This window comes from Chionomys nivalis, chromosome 7 (genome assembly GCF_950005125.1).
Source record: "Chionomys nivalis chromosome 7, mChiNiv1.1, whole genome shotgun sequence".
Classification (NCBI taxonomy): domain Eukaryota; kingdom Metazoa; phylum Chordata; class Mammalia; order Rodentia; family Cricetidae; genus Chionomys; species Chionomys nivalis.
Genome location: NC_080092.1, coordinates 381,095 through 398,123, shown reverse-complemented (window position 1 = coordinate 398,123; position 17,029 = coordinate 381,095). Strand labels below are relative to the sequence as shown.

The 17,029-nt window shown below is 45.0% G+C and overlaps 1 protein-coding gene across 2 annotated transcripts in view; it reads left to right on the top strand.

Annotated features, from left to right (window-relative positions):
• The first annotated feature begins 6,068 nt into the window (after positions 1–6,068).
• Positions 6,069–17,029, top strand: part of Abcc1 (ATP binding cassette subfamily C member 1) — a 167,264-nt gene continuing 156,303 nt past the window's right edge. For both annotated transcript variants that reach the window (XM_057774073.1, XM_057774072.1), the window contains exon 1: positions 6,069–6,123. In XM_057774073.1, coding sequence (XP_057630056.1) covers positions 6,076–6,123 — 48 coding nt within the window. In that variant the 5' untranslated portion in view covers positions 6,069–6,075. The remainder of the gene's footprint in view (positions 6,124–17,029) is intronic.

Sequence of the window (17,029 nt, the reverse complement as noted above, 5' to 3'; positions counted from 1 at the left end):
CCTCCCTCCCTCCCTCCCTCCCTCCCTCCCTCCCTCCCTTCCTTCCTTCCTTTTGAGTCTGTGTAGCTCTGGCTGTCCTGGAATTCTCTCTGTAGAGCAGGCTAGCTTCAAACTCAGAGATTGGCCTACCTCTGCCTCCTGAGTGCTGGGTTTAAATGTGTGTACCATCACTGCCTAACTCCCTCCCTTTTCTTTATGTTTCACTCAGCCATAATAATCTGATGTCAGCCGTGGTGACATAAACCTTTTATCCCAGCACTTGGGAGTCAGGGGCAGGTGAATCTACGAATTTGAGACTGGGGTGGTGTCAGGACACAACAGATGTGAGCCTGTTGTACATTGTCTGGAGGTCAGAGAGTTTTAGCTTATTTTTGCTCTTTCAAAGTTGTTGACAACAGGCATGGCTACAAAACAAGATATCCTGACCTAGGGTGTGGTTACTGGACATTAAGATGGCCCATAGAAGTGGATCCGCTACACCCTGACAAAAGGTCAGAGACTTCAAACTTACTTCTGCTCCTTCATTTAAAATAGGAGGTTTTGGGGCTGGAGAGATGGCTTAGTGGTTAAGAGCACTAACCTCTCTTCCAGAGGATCTAGGTTCAATTCTCAACATCCACATGGCAGTTCACAACTGTCTGTATCTTCAATACCTGACACCCTCACACAGACAACCATGCAGGCAAAACACCAATGCACATAAAATAAAAATAATTAAAAAAAAATAGGAGGTTTGACGTAGGGACTGGCTGCCTACAGGATACTTAGTCTAGGGTGTGTTTCACTAGATATTCCTGCCCCAAATATCAAATAATGTACTCAGGTAGCAATGGCTTGATCTCTCAGGTACTGAAGCAAGCAGCTGTTCTGGTTGTTCTTCGTGTCACGTTAAAGCAGTCTTTGCCTTCTTCCCTCCTTTTGTATTGGGTTATAAAAGTGTATGGAAAATAAATGCGGATGAATTCAATATTCAATATTCACTGAGTTGCCCTCCCGATACTATTCCGTCTCGGTGTTTCTTTCTTATCTCTGTTCTTCCTACCTAATGTTTCTTGTCTGTGTCAGCCACAAGTTCCAGGACAGCCAGGGCAGGACTGTTATATAGAGAAACCTTGTCTCAGAAAGCCAAAAAGAAAAAGAAAAAAGAAAAACAAAAAGAAAAAAAGTAACCTGAAGGTTGCTGTCTGACTGAGGAAGCCGCAGAGTTCCCTTCTTTCCTCCTTGGGACATGGAAACTTCTCTCTCTCTCTCTCTCTCTCTCTCTCTCTCTCTCTCTCTCTCTCGAGCTGGGGATGGAATCCAGGGCTTTTTGCATGCTGTGCTCTACCACCAAGCTACAGTCCTACTGTGTAGGCTGGTCTCAAACTTTTAATCTTCCAGGCTCTGCTCTCTGAATGCTGAATTTATATGTGTGTACCATTATGCCTGACTAATTTTAAAATTCCTAATCATGGTATAAGTTTTATACAGCAAAGTAAGCTCAATGCATTTAAAAACACATAAATGGATGCATACACACACACACACACACACACACACACACACGAACACACTGCTATCAACCTACTCAGTCCTACAACTCATTTCCTGCTCTCTAGCAGGTTCTTATTCACTTCTATCCTAGTTGATGTAGAATTCACAACATAGACCAGGTTGGCCTCAAACTTGCGTTCATCTTCTTACTTCTACCTTACTAAGTAGAGGGACTGCACGTGATGTAAAGCTTGTATATTAATTGTGCCTCTTTTTAGTTCTCAATACTAAGGGCCAAACCTAGGGCCTTATGTACAATGGGAGCCAGCTCATACTCCACCACAGATCTACAATTTTATTCTCTTCTTCTTTTTGAAACAGGGTCCCAGCTTGCTAAATTGCCTAGGCTGACTTTGAACTACCCCAGGTGGGTCTTTATCTTCCTATCTCAGCCTCCTGGGTAACTGAAATGACAAGCTAGAACCACAAGGCCTGATTTACTTTTTCTTATTCTCAAAAAATATTTATTTTTGTGTGTGCATAATATGTGTGTATGGGCACATATGGTACATTACACATGTGGCGCTTCACAGGACAATTTTAGGGGCTCTGTTCTCTTCACCTTTCTTTATGTAGTTTCTAGAGATGAAACTCAAGTTTTCAGGCTTGGCAGAAAGTGCTCATACCTGCGGAACCGTATCTTCAGTCCCATCTCTCCCTATTCTCCAACATCAGATAAATAAGACTGAAGAGACATTAGTCTGCTTCTGCCTTCTGATGCTCCTTATGAGGCTTTGTGAGGTCAATCTACACTGTGCTACAAGCATATTGGTAGAAGTTATGGTTGGAATCAGTGTTTTTCTTGTACAGGACTGAGATGCTCGGCTTAGAAGAAACCACTAAACCCTTTTTCCCAGAACATGCATGCACATCACCTATGACTCATGTTGTCAGCACCCTTTCACAGGCTTGCCTAGTGAAAAGGATCAGAGATTTGTTGAAAGAAAAAGTGAGTAAAGTGGCTAAGAATGAGAAGAAGTCATGCTTAATCTTGTGCCCTACCTAAATTCCATCAGTGCTTCTTCACAGTCTCTCCCTTGACCAGCATAATCGTACATTCTCGGGTACTGGTAACTTTATCCTAGACCATATGGGCCCCCCTTGCTTCCCTCTTTCCATCCTATCCCCAAGCTGGTTCCTTTCTCTCTTTCATGGTTGTTCATTTTCTTGTGTGTGTGTCTGTTGGGGGAGGTGCATGTGTACAATGCAGACATTGTATCATTGGATGTCTTCAAGATTCAGTTGCTGTACACCATATGTATGTATGTATGTATGTAGAGATTGTCTTACTATGTAAACTTGGTTGACCCAGAACTTACAGAGATCTGCCCGCCTTTGCGGTCTGAGTATTGGAGTTAAAGATGAGTGCCACCATGCCCAAAGTACCACCTTATTTTTCTTTCTCTTTCTTTCTTTCTTTCTTTCTTTCTTTCTTTCTTTCTTTCTTTCTTCCTTTTTATTTATTTTTATTTTTTGTTTGTTTTTCGAGGCAGGGTTTCTCTATGTAGCTTTGGAGCCTGTCCTGGAACTTGCTCTGTAGACCAGGCTGGTCTCAAACTCACCTGGCCTGTCTCTGCCTCCTGTGTGCTGGAACTAAAGGTGTACACCACTACAGCCCTTATTTTTCAAATTAAGTTAAATTTATTTTGTGATCCAGGTGGTGGTTGCGCACAGCTTTAATTTCAGCACTCAGGGGCAGGCTTATGTCTGTGAGTTCAAGGCCAGCCTGGTCTACAGAGACAGTTCCAGGACAGGCTCTAAAACTACACAAAGAAACCCTGTTTCGAAAAACCAAATATATATTTGTGTGTGTGTGTGTGTGAGAGAGAGAGAGAAAGAGAGAGAGAGAGAGAGAGAGAGAGAGAGAGAGAGAGAGAGAGAGAGAGAGAGAGAGAGAGAAGGTGCTGATGTGCCCTGGAGCACTTGTGGTAGTCAGAGAAGAACTACAGGAGCCAATTCTCTCCTGCTGCCTTGTGGGACTGGGGGGACTGGGGTATGGAACTCAGGTTGTCAGGTCTGCATGCAAGTGCCTTTGCTGAGTGAGCTCTCTTACTGGCCTTCTCCAGTTTATTTTTGAGATGGCATCTGTCACGGCTGGCTGGTGAGCTCTAGGGATCTCCCCGTCCCCATCTTTGCAGGACTAGGGTTACAGATATGTGCTGACACATGGGTGCTTTTTGACATGGATGTTGGAGACCTGAACCCAGGTTCTCATGCTTGTGTAGCACTACCTATGAGTTACAACTCAAGCTCTTCCCTCCTCGGTCTCCCAAGCACTGAGATCATGGGCGCCCTCCACCATGGCTGCTTCAAGGTTTTCTTATAGACTTTCTTCAGCTCAGCACACAGTTCCTATTGAAATCCCAACTCTGCTTGTGTTTAGCTCAAAAGTTGTCTTCCAGCAAGTCTTCTTGACTTTTACCTGAGCAAGCCTGGCCCCCTTTAGACCCTCTTTATCCTCTTTTTTTCTGAATTTTGTAACAGTTGTAAATACACTTTCTGTTATGAAATTATGTGATTAATATCTGCTGCCTTATCATTAAAACACTTGAAAATACAGCTCCACTCTAAGGTCTATCAGATTTGAACATGCCTAGCTGCTAGCTTGCTAGGGCATGACCCTTGGTACACAGCAGATGGGTAACAGTGCATTGAGAATTGCCAACTGACAGTAATTATCCTTTAAAAGCTCACTCATAGAGATGGCTCTACAGGTAAAGGCACTTACTGCCAAACATGATGCCTTGAGTTAGATCCCTAGAACCCTGCTTCCAAGAGAAACAACTCTCCCAGACTGTTCTCTACCTCCACAAGTAGACATCTACACACATACCCCACACAGAACACAGAGATAAAAAGTAATGTTACTGTAATAACAACAAACAAACCCTCACTCATATTGTGGGGGATCTGGGCTAGGCAAAGAATCACAGAAAAATCCTGTGTCCTTCCTTCTTCCCTCACCAAGAACCTTGCGTCTGTGGGGTCTCATGTTTATACTCAGCTCATTTTTAAATTTGCTCTAGCTGTTTGTGTGCATGCTATTGGGAATCAGGCAGACACCTAAGAAGAGGAGGAGAGAGGCTAGGCGTTGCTGGAGTCATTGGAAAGCTTAGACTCCAGCTCTTCAGTCTCTCTATCTTAATTAGTACTGAGGCAGCATCACACAGATGTGACCCCCAGCAGGACTGCCTTACTGCAAAGCTGGGCTCAGTCACCGCAAATGATCTTTGGCAAGTTGCTTTTGCTTTCGGTTTTGGTCTCTAACCTGAAAAATAGGAAGAATATTATGTACTTCATGGGTTAATGCTTGGGTTTAGTTTAATGTGTGTATACTGTTAGGCATCGACCTTGAGTAACTCTCTAACCATGAATGTGAAGAAGTCTTATGTCTCTAAGCTTCAGTGTCCTTGCCTCTGAGATGCTGGCTGTTGCCAGCCCTACTTCACGAGGTGGGAGTAGGAGCCTGTTTTGTTCATGGCTCTGTTTCCAGTACCTAACACATTCTCTGGTTTGTGGTCGATCCTCATAAATCATGTCTATCTTACTCATTTATCTTTATTAATGGTTTTTTAAATTAAAATATTTTCAGGGGGCTGGAGTGGTACAGCTTAGTTGGTAGAGTGTTTGCTTTGCTGGCGTGGAAGAAACCCGGGGCTCTATTTTCAGCATCACATTAACTCAGTAGGCTAGGTTATCTCGAAGCAGAGGCATGGCCAGGCCTGGTGGAGCATGCCTTTAAACACAGCACTTGGGAGGCAAATGGATTTCTGAATTTAGGCCAGTCTAGCCTACAAATAGAGTTCAAGGACAGCCAGGGACTACACAGAGAAACCTTTCTCAAAATAATAAACAAATAAAAACCAAAGTGGAGGCAGGAGGATTAGAAGTTCAAGGCCATCTTCTACTAAGTAGCGTGTTAGAGGCCAGACTTAATTATATAAAAAAGACCCTGTCTCCAAATCCCCCAAATCCCTACACCAAGAAACAACGTGAAAGGACTTATTTCCTGGCTGCACTCAGAGTGGGAGAATTCCCAGGGTGCTTTGCAGACTATGGGAGGAGGGGTGGCAAACAAGAGTTTAGGATGGTGAGCTCAGTGTTTAGGATGCAATCATAAGGCTCCGGATTCGAACGACCTCCACTTCTACTCGTTCAGAGGCCCTGAACAAGTTTCCCCACCTCTGTGAGCCTCAGTTTCCCCATCTGTTCCCTTTCCTTTCTTGTGAGTTCACATCCCTACCCTGCCAGTTGACTCTGAAGGAACAAGCCCCAAATGCCGCAGTAGGGGAAAGGCTGTACAGTTAGGATCGCCTGGGAGGAAGCAAGGATGTGGAGGACCCAGCGCGGGGTTCCACGCGGCAGTGCCGACGTTCGGAACCGGCAGGGGGTGGGAGCTGCAGACGAGGCCTGCAGGCCCATTACGGGGAACCGAGTGGCCTTACTTGCTCCCACGCGCGGGGCGGGGCGGGGCGGGGCTGCATCCCGGTGACGCGAGCCAACCGCGCGGCGCTGCGGCTCCTCGCTCTGCCGGCCGCCCGCATGGCGCTGCGCAGCTTCTGCAGCGCTGATGGCTCCGACCCGCTTTGGGTAGGTGGTGGGCCGCGGGGGTGGGGGGCAAAGGGTGGCCGGAAAGGTCCCGGGGACGCGGGGGACGCTGGGACGCGCGGGCCCAGCCGCTCCCCAGTCCGAGCCCCGCTCTGCAGACGCGGGAACCCGCCACTCGGGCCCGAGCGCAGTGGCCACGGTCAGACTCTGGGGACCCGGTTCCGGGAGAGCTGGGCGTGGGCGGGGAGGGGCTTCGTGGCTTTTGGGGTTCGGCCCTCCGGTGGGGACGCCTGGTCTGGAGGCAGCAAAGTAGGGGATTTGCCGTCCTTTGTGGGGGTAGGATCCCCATTCACAGCACATACCCCATCTCTGAACACCGGGCAGAAGCTCTAAAAAGGGACTTCCTACCTCTTGTGTTGGGAATCCTCCCACCGTTTGTATTACCTCCCTGTTACTCTGGTATCATATTTTTCTCATCGTTTCCTTCTTTTCTGCCTAAATGCTACCGGAAAGGTTTAAGGAAACAGAAGGATAGGAGTTCCCTTCTGCCCCTCTTTGCGGGTTTGGGGTGCAGTGTAAGATGCCCGGGACCCTGGTACTCAGGGGAGTGCCTTCCACCCTGTGAGGCGCTGAGGCTGGGCCGTGGGTATGTTCTGGAACTTCAGGCCCTTTCCAGATAGCTTTCTTCTGAAATGATTCTAGGCTGGGTTCCCTGACTGCTCTAATCCCCGGTGTTTGTGGATTTCGTGTCCCTGTAATGCGATTTGCCCATTGTTCCAGAACAATCCTGAATCGGGCTATTCTGATTATCTAGTAAATACAATAGGAGAGCCTGGCCACAATGATTTTCTTTTTTCTGTTTGACAGAAACCCGTTTCTTAGTCTCTGATTAGCGCCCACAAGTACTTTCTTGTACTGTTTTGAGTTCCCTTCCTGATAGGAGTGAGGGCCTATGAAGGCCCACTGGCAGACTTTATTCTTTTGGGTGAGGAAGGGTGCTATTTTTGGTTGAGAAACCGCGCTTGGATATGACTCCCATTTTAAAGCCATGAGACTGGAGGTTTCCCTAGGGCTGAGAACAGTGCTAGTGATTAACATTCAGGTGTCTGCAAGAGATTGGTGCCTGTTTGCCACAGAAACACCTGTATGTGCTTTATTTACCCTTGAGCCATGTGTGGAGATAACAGAATTATTCTGCAAGGACCCGGTGGGATCTGGCTCAGGGGCACATGAATTCTGGTATATTTCCTGGTTTATTTTCTTCTGTTGTAGTGGCTGAAAATAGGTTGACTAGTCATTAGATTCTCTACCAGTTTTGTGTTCTTTCTTTTTAGGAACTTTTTACCACAGAAAATTAAGATAAATGAACTGTGCTTGGCAGTAATGGTGACTGGTCTTCACCTTAGGCAGGTTCCCATCCTCCCTCAGTTTTCATCTTATAGACTTCCTATGCCCCTCCTCCCTCTGGTCTAGGCTTGCTGAATGCACCTGTTTCTGGAGTCCTGGAACCAGAATGGGTGAGAGGGCAGTTGGCAAGCGAGAGCTTCTGTGTAGGTAGAGAATTAAAATACAATACAGAGTGGGTCGGTTAGCCTGGTCTGGAGGCACATATCTGCAATCTCAGTACTTGGAAAGCTGAGGCAGAAGAATTAAGAGTTTTAGGGCAGCTGGGGCTAGACAGCAAACTGAAGCAGGTAGCTAAGTGTTGCAGTCAGCGCAGGCTAACCTCATGTTGGCAGGCACCTGAGCTCACCAGCCCTGCTGTCGGATCCAAGGCCTCATACAGACTCTCACTGTGTTAGCATCCCCTGCTAGACTTTATCATCTGGAGTAAGCTATTTCACTGCTGACTGTGCCTCAGTTTATCTGTAGGATAGGGGTATGGGAAAAGCTTCCCAGTCTTCTAGGGCTGTGGTATGAGTGGTCTAGCCTGTGCTTTGGCCATGGGTTTATCGATGTGAGAGGTCTAGCCTGTGCTCTGGCCATGGGTTCATCAGTATGAGTGGTCTAGCTTGTACTACATTTCATATATATTTTAAAATTCTGTCACATATTACAACCCCACAGCGGTTTTCCCTCCTCCCTCTCATCTCCCTTGCCCCCAGATCCACTACTCTGTTTCCCTTTAGATGGGAGCAGATGCAGAGGCCTATATTTAGGTGGAGCTTGGGGAACCCCGTGGAAGAGGGAGAGAAGGAGTGTTGAAGCTAGAGGCATTGAGGACACCAGAACATGGCCGCAGAGTCAACTAAGCAGGGCTCATAGAGGCTCACAGAGAGACTTGCTGCACTTTGTACTTTTATTTCCTGGTCATTCTCTGGGACTCATATTCTCTTGCCTTGGTGAAAGTGGGCTACAGTCTATTTGCCACTCATACTTGGATCTTTTTAGAACCAACACCATTCTTAGAGAAGTCAAGGTTCCACCCTTAGGGACTCTCTTAGAGTCTTGCTCCTGGAGGGGCTGCTGCAGGGAATTTACCACCTTCCCGCAGTCAAAGGTCTGGGATTCGAAAAGAGAAACTCAGCCAAGTGGAAAATTGGAGTTGAGAGCAGGCAGTGGCTTACTTCTCTTACTTCTGTGCCGGGTGTGTGTGTGTGTGTGTGTGTGTGTGTGTGTGTGTGTGTGTGTGTGTGTGGTGCAGCTGCCTCTGGCCAGGGTCTGGGGTGTGTATGTGTGTGTGTTCAGTGCAGCTGCCTCTGGTTGAAACCAGGGTCTGGGGAATGTGTGTATTTCAGTGTGTGTGTGTTGGAGGTGCTTCACCTTGAGAACATGGTGGTGGGTGACAGCCTCTTCTGTTTGGAGGGTGTCCACAGAAACCTCTGGTGGGGTAGGAGGAGCGACACTCAAGAATATCCCTATATGGCTGTATCCTGGGAGGAGCTGGGGTACCTTTGGTGCTCTGTCTTCGGAACTTTCTCTTGGGGCCAAAACCTGTGGTGTCCTTGGTTCTTGTTCCCTCCTGCTGTGTATCTGTCTGCTCTTGCAGAATGTATCCAAACTAGTCAGGGCTGCCTCTGGGGCCTGAGATGCCATCTACTGAGCCGATACTGTTTGTTTGTTTTTTTTGGTTTTTCGAGACAGGGTTTTTCTGTAGCAGTCTTGGTTGTTCTGGAACTTGCTTTGTAGACCAGGCTGGCCTGGAACTCACAGAAATCCACCTCTGCCCCCCAAGTGCTAGGATTAAAGGTGTGTACCACCACTGCCAGGCTTTTTATTGCTTTTGAACACTATTTGTTTATGTAGGGCTGGGGTCTGAACCTAAGGTCTTAATAAACTGAGCTGCTGGCACCCCCAGCCCTCTTTTTACTTTTTATTTTGAGACAAGAATCTCACTAAGCTATCCAGGCTGTCCTTCAACTCTGTAGCCCACGTGGGTCCTGAACTTGGGATCTTCCTGCCTCAGCTTCCCCAGTAACTGGAATAACAGTCCTGTACCACACACCCAGCTTCCTGTCACTCTTCTCTCTGTTCTTCCTTGATCTGATCCCTGCGTTCTAGTATCAGCCCAGCAACCAGAGAATGTGTTTTTGATTTTTATTCTTTTGTAATTCTGGGATTAGAGTCCAGGGCCTGACAGCTGTTAGGCAAGCTCTTCCTCACAGAACTCCAATTCCAGCCCAGAGAAATCCTATTAAGAGACACCAGACCCAGTACTTGGAAGACAGAGGCAGGCAGAACTTTGTTGAGTTTGAGGCCAGCCTGGTCTACAAAGCGAGCTCCAGGACAGCCAGGATGTTACACAGAAAAACCCTGTCTTAAAAAAAAACAAAAGGGAATAACAGAGACAGAGAACAGACCCTGCCTTTCCTCTGCTCCCCAGTAGAGAGAGAGAGAGAGAGACCGACTGAGACACCAAGACCAGACCCTGCCTTCCTTCTGCTTAGCACCCTTCAGTGACTCCCCCGTCATCCTGTTTAACCAGCTGTGGAGCATCTAGCCCTGTTCCCTCTCTGCCCTCTCTTCTCTCCAGTCACAGGGACTCCCAGGCATCTTTTCCCTGACCCCTGCACTTCATGTACATCCAATTTCTGCTCCCATCTCATAGCGCTTCATTTTTCTCATACGTACATGAGTTTACTTCTTTGTTGTGCATGTGACTCTAATCTTAGTATCTAAGACTGTCTGGTGCGCAGTAATTACTTGTTACATGAGTAAATGACCTAAAACCCTAGAATAGCTTTCAAACTTCCTTGAAGCTTCTCTCTGAGACATTCAGGATAAAATGCTATTCTGTGTTTTCTATATTTGGTTTTGCAATAGTCCAGTGAGATCATGTTCATCTGTTTTCCCCTAGTCCTGGGGCCTCACATCCAGTAGGCTCAATCAACATTTGAACAAATAAATAAAACTAAGTAAAATGTATTCATTTATTTACAGACAAGATCTGTATAATGATGGTCTGGAACTTGATGTGTAGATCAGGTTGGTCTCTACCTTCTAAGTGTTGGGATTGAAGGTTTATGCCACCATGCCTGGCTTTTTGTGGTTTTGTTTTGAGACAGAATCTTGCTTTGTATCTCAGACTAGCCTGGAATTTACTGTCTTCTTGCCTTAGCTTCTTGAATTCTGGGATTACAGGCTAGTGCCAGTAGGCCTGGTTTCGGTGTTTTAGTGTGGATGTCTGAGAGATGTGTTCTGAATTGGGTTTTAGATCTAGTCTACCTCTAGGCTGGCTTGGCTTTATTTATTTCCTTAGTCTTTAAATATTTTATTTTTTATTGTACTTTTATAGCCCAGGCTGGCCTCAAACTTGCTATGAAGCTGAGGATGACCGTGAACTCCTGATTCTCTTGCTTTAGCCTCCCAAGTGCTGGGATTACAGGCGGGTGCCATTCACCAGTTGTGGTTTTTGGCTTTATTTTAATTATATGAACTGCTGTCATCTCTGGTATGAGGATTTTACTGGAGGATTTTACACAAACACTTGAGTTTCTGGCTTCTCTTAAATAATATTGGACAGCACTGGGCCTCACCGTAGTGACTCCTGGAAAATAGACCTATAGAACCCATTCCTCCTTACTTCTGCTCTCTTGGAGGCCAAGTGTCCATTGTCTTTGCTTGTTCTTTCTCATACCTGGTTGGCATTCTTCCTGGATGGAGTCCCTGTGGCATCTGCCTGTTAGTATTTGAATTGGCATCTATTGCTTCATAGCCCAATCTTAAGGTGGCTGAACTGGGACTTACCGGACTCAGTAGGTTATTTTGTTTTGTTTGTTTGAGACAAGATCTGGCTGGGACAGTTTGACTTGGATTTTACTGTATAGTATAGACTTGCTTGGTGCTCTTGCTTCAGCCTCCCAAGTGCTACGATTAGAAGATGTGTGCCTGGTCTTTAGATTTTTAAAAAGATTCATCATCTTCATCAACGTGAGTAACAACATCACCATCAAAAGATGGCCTTACTACCTAATTCTGACTGACCTGCAACTCACTCTGTAGACCAGGCTGGTCTCAAACAGAGATTGGCCTGCCTTTGCCTCCAGAATATTGAGATTAATTAATTAATTAATTTTTTGGTTTTTCAAGACAGGGTTTCTCTGTAGCCCATCTGTCCTGAAACTCATTCTGCAGGCTGGCCTAGAGCTCAGAGATCTTCCTGCCTTTGCCTTCCAAGTGCTAGGATTAAAGGTGTGTACTACAACTGCCTGACCTTTTTTTTTTTTTTTTTTTAATTACACACACACACATACACACACACACACACACACGGAGATAGATAGATAGGTGGATAGATAATATTTTGGGGGGCAGAATACTGAGATTAAAGATGTGTTCCACCATGCTTATTATTTTTAAATTTCTCTGTATCTCTGTGTCTCTGTCTCTCTCTAACTCTCTGTCTCTGCCCTCCCCACCTCTGTGTGTGTGTGTGTGTGTGTGTGCATGGTCATGTGTGTGTGGGCTTGAGGAAGCCAGAACATGGATGCCCTGGAGTTGGAGTTATAGGCAATTGTAAGCTGCCTGATGCAGGTCCTGGGAACTGGACTTAGATCCTTGGTAAAAGCCGTACAGGCTTTTAACTCCTGAATCATTTCTCCAGTTCTTTCCTTAATGCTTTGTGTGTGTGTTTTTGGGGAATGGGTCCAGGTCTTGACTATCTAGGCGAGTGTTCAGTTGCTCAGCTGTACTTCACCCTCAGTTGACTAGACTGACTTGAAGGCCCTGTCTCAGTCCCAGGTGTATTTGCCTTTAGCAGGAGTGGGTGGGCTGAGGGTTGCTTTCCTGGGTACCCTAGGATTCTGAAACAGGTATCTGATACTCCAGTAGGCTCTACGTTTTCCAAGTAGGGAAAGGACTGGATTTTATGACCAGATCTTAATGGTCAGTAAAAGCACCAGCTTGTAAAAACTTGCCTGCACTTTTATTAAATGAGTTGGGGTCCCAAAGGAGAGCTCAGACGTTCTGGAGCAAGTTTCTCCTAGCTTGACAAGAAATTGGGGATATTGTCTGCCCTGGTAGGGTTGTGTGTCTGTCTTTTTCTCGAGGTTAGTTGATTAAGGACACCATATTGTGGTAAGACAGTGTATTTATGGGAGAGTCAAGGTGTGGAGAGTAGGGCCTTCTTTCTCCACCCCAGTCCTGTTCACAGTTGGACCAAATTGTTCTTTGTGGTGTAGGCCCCCCTGGGTATTTCAAGGTATTTGACACGCCCTGGCCTCTGCCTACAGATCGCCAGACATACCTACCCTTGTTACAACAACCAAAAATGTCTTCAGACAGTAAGAGCCACATGTCCCTTGGGGGTCACTGATGTGGAGGAAGATGGAGGACTAACTTGAGGCTAGAAGTCCACCCTCATCTGGAGTTCCTGTGTTTTTAGGCTGTGCGTGCAGTTTATTGGATAATTACTGTGGAGCTGCCCTGGAGCTTAAAGAGAGGGAAAGGGATTAACTCCAGTTAGCCAGAGAAGGAACTCGGAGCAGCCTGGTCTGTTTCTGTCCTTCACCAAGACTTCCCATTGGTGTTTTGGGGTGTCACCAGTGAAACATAGAGAGTGGCTATGAGGCCCTATCCCTTTATCCACCCCTTCTTTTATTTAAAGAGGTCTCACTGTGTAGCTCTCACCTCAAACTCAGAGCCTTTGCCACTTGAGTGCTAAGCTCAAAGGGTGCTTTACCATGCTTAGCTGTTCATTCTTTATTGTTCATGTGTGGAGGGCAGAGGTGGGTACCAGTTTTATTTTATTGTTCATGTGTGGAGGGCAGAGGTGGGTACCAGTTTTATTTTGAAATGAGGGGGGTCTCACTGAACCTGGAGCTTACCCATTTAGTTAACCTGAGTGACCAGAGGCCTCCTACTAATTTCTGTCTCTGCCTTCTCACCCTGGAATTACAGATGCATGCCATTGCACTCAGCTGAGGGTACACAGGATCCACTTATTCAGCTCCACAGCCTTCCTTCCCCCGAAAGGATTGACTACTTGACTTTTTTCCCTTTTTTCTTTTTTATTTCTTTCTCTTCTTTTCTTTCTTGTATAAAGAACCCTTTATTCTTGACCAACAACCAAGGTCAGTCTAATTCCTCAGAAAGACTCTTGATACAGAAACTCAGGGTTTAAACAGTGGGTTTAAAGGCAAAAGATCACACAGACTTTAATTACTTCAATCTTAGATGGGGGTCAGAGTAACTTTGCAACATTTGTTTTGGCAGAACATAGTATATCTATCAGATACGACATGACAATTGACTATACCTTTTTCAGTTATTTTAGTTTAGGCTTACCTTGTACAAACATTATTTATTTAGCATAATACATTAATACTACAAAGAGAGTCATGGAAAATCCAAAATGTGTTGCCAAGACTGACATGGATGTTTGGGATAGGAGTGGGTTAGAGTATTGAGACGTGTCTAAACAGACACAAAAATAGAGCCAGGACAAGATGGTGTTCCCTTTGTCACTTTGTTCACCCATTTCTTTTAGTGACTTCCAAACCCTTGGTTTTGGCTAAAGGGTAAATTATTGGGTCCTGAGGATAAGTAACTTAATCAAGTCAGTCTTTGCCTTACAATTTATTTTTTTATTGTTTTTGGTTTTTCGAGATAGGGTTTCTCTGTAGCTTTGGTGCCTGTCCTGGTCTTGTAGACCAGGCTGGCCTCGAACTCACAGAGATCCGCCTGCCTCTGCCTCCCGAGTGCTGGGATTAAAGGCGTGCGCCACCACTGCCCGGCTGCCTTACAATTTTTAAAAAGCAGTTTATTATACTGGGCCCATAGCAAGTCCTATACAAAGGAAGAGTATAGGGCTAGCGAGAGCAGCGAGGAGGGTTGTGAGCTACGGGTTCCAATCAGTCTGATGTACCAGGAGGTATTTGACCCATGCGCCTGTAATCTTCTATCTTGGTCCTGATTTGTTAGCATGGGAGCAACAACCCTCACACAGAATCTCACCCCACCCCCCACCTCCCCACGTGAAGACCAAGTCTAAGCCTTCCTAGTTTGGGTTTTGTTTTTTGTTGTTGTTGTTTCTTTTCCTTGTAAGCCTTTTATAAAAATTATTTTTATTGAGCTATATATTTTTCTCCACTCCCTTCCTCTTCCTCTCCCATGACTCCATGCTCCCAGTTTACTCAGGAGATCTTGTCTTTTTCTACTTCCCATGTGTATTTATGTCTCTTAGGTTTTTCTTTGTTGTCTAGGTTCTCTGGGGTTGTAAATTGTAGGCTGGTTTTTCTTTGTTTTATGTTTGAAAGCCACCTATGAGTGAGTACATTTTTTATTTGTCTTTCTGGGTCTGGGTTACCTCACTCAATATGATGTTTTCTAGCTCCATCCATTTGCCTGCAAATTTCAAGATGTCACTATTTTTTTCCATAGTGTAGTACTCCATTGTGTGAATGTTCCACATTTTCCTTATCCATTCTTCAGTTGAGAGGCATCTAGGTTGTTTCCAGGTTCTGCCTATGACAAACAAAGCTGCTATGAACATAGTTGAGCACATGTCCTTGTGGTACTATTGAGGAGCCTTTGGGTAAATACCCAAAAGTGGTATTGCTGGGTCTTGAGGTAAATTGTTTCCTAAGTTTCTTAGAAACCATCATACTGATATCAAAGCAGCTGTACCAGTTTGCATTCTCACCAGCAATGCAGAAGTGTTCCCTTTACCCCACATCCTCTCCAGCATAAGTTGTCATCAGTGTTTTTGATCTTGGCCATCCTGACAGGTGTAAGATGGAATCTCAGAGTTGTTTTGATTTGCATTTCTCTGATGGCTAAGGATGTCGAGCATTTCCTTAAATGTCTTTCAGCCATTTTAGATTCCTCTGTTGAGAGTTCTCTGTTTAGGTCTGTACCCCATTTTTTTTTAAAAATTGAATTATGCCGGGCGATGGTGGCGCACGCCTTTAATCCCAGCACTCGGGAGGCAGAGGCAGGCAGATCTCTGTGAGTTCGAGGCCAGCCTGGTCTACAAGAGCTAGTTCCAGGACAGGCTCCAAAGCCACAGAGAAACCCTGCCTCGAAAAACCAAATAAAAAAAAAATTGAATTATTTGTTCTTTTGATGACCAATTTCTTAAGTCTTTGTACATTTTGGAGATCAGCCCTCTCCTGTTCTGTAGGCTGTCGTGCTTTACAGAAGCGTCTCAGTTTCAGGAAGTTCCATTTAACTGTTTCTCTCAGTGTCTGTGCTACTGGGGTTCTGTTTAGGAAGTGGTCTCCTGTGCTAGTGCGTTCAAGTGTACTTCCCACTTTCTCTTCCGTGAGGTTCAGTGTGGTTGGTTTTATGTTGAGGTCTTTGATGCATGGTGATAGATATGGGTCTATTTTTGTTCTTTGACATCCATTATGCCAGCACCGTTTGTTGAAGGTGCTTTTATTTTTCTATATTCTATTTTTAGGTTCTTTGAAAAAAAATCAGGTGTTTATAGGTGTGTGGATTAATATCCGGGCCTTTGATTTGATTCCATTAGATCTCCTGTCTGTTTATGCCAATACCAAACTGTTTCCAATACTTAGCTCTGTAGTAGAGTTTGAAGTCAGGGATTGTGGTGCCTCCAGAAATTTCTTTATTGTACAAGATTGTTTTTGGCTATCCTGGGTTTTTTGCTTTTCCATGTGAAGTTGAGTATTGTTCTCTTGAGGTCTGTAAAAAAATTTGCTGGGATTTTGATGGGCATTGCATTGAATCTGTAGATTGCTTTTGGTAAGATTTCTATTTTTCCTATGTTAATTCTACCCACCCAAGAGCATGGGGGATCTTTCCATTTTCTGGTGTCTTCTTCAATTTCTTCAAAGATTTAAAGTTTCTGTCATACAGGTCTTCCACTTGTTTGGTTAGAGTTACTCCGAGATATTTTCTGCTATTTGTGGCTGTGGTGAAGGGCGATGTTTCTCTGATTTCTTCTCAGCCATTTATCATCTGTGTACAGGAGGGCTACTGTTTTTTTGAGTTAATCTTGTATCCTGTTATATTACTAAAGGTGTTTATGAATTTTAGGAGTTCCTTGGTAGAAGTTTTGAGGTTGCTTATGTAAAGTCATATCATCAGCAAATAGTGAGAGTTTGACTTCTTTTTTGGTTTGTATCCTGTTGATTTCCTTTTGGTGTCTTATTACTCCTAGCTGAGACCTCAAGTACTATATTAAATAGATATAGGGAGAGTGGGCAACCTTGTCTTGTTCCTGATTTCAGTGGGATTGCTGGGAGTTTCTCTCCATTTAGTTTTATGATGGCTGTTGGCTTGCTGTATATTGCCTTTATTATGTTTAGGTATGTTCCTTGTATCCTTGCTCTCACCAAGACCTTTATCATGAAGGGGTGTTGTATTTTGTTGAAGGCTTTTTCAGCATCTAATGAGATGATCATTTTTTTTCAGTTTATATATATGGTGGATTACATTGACAGATTTTCATATGTTGAACCACCCCTCCATCTCTGTGATGAAGCCTATTTGGTCATGTTGGATGATTTTTCTGATGTGTTCTTGGATTCGGCTTGCCAGTATT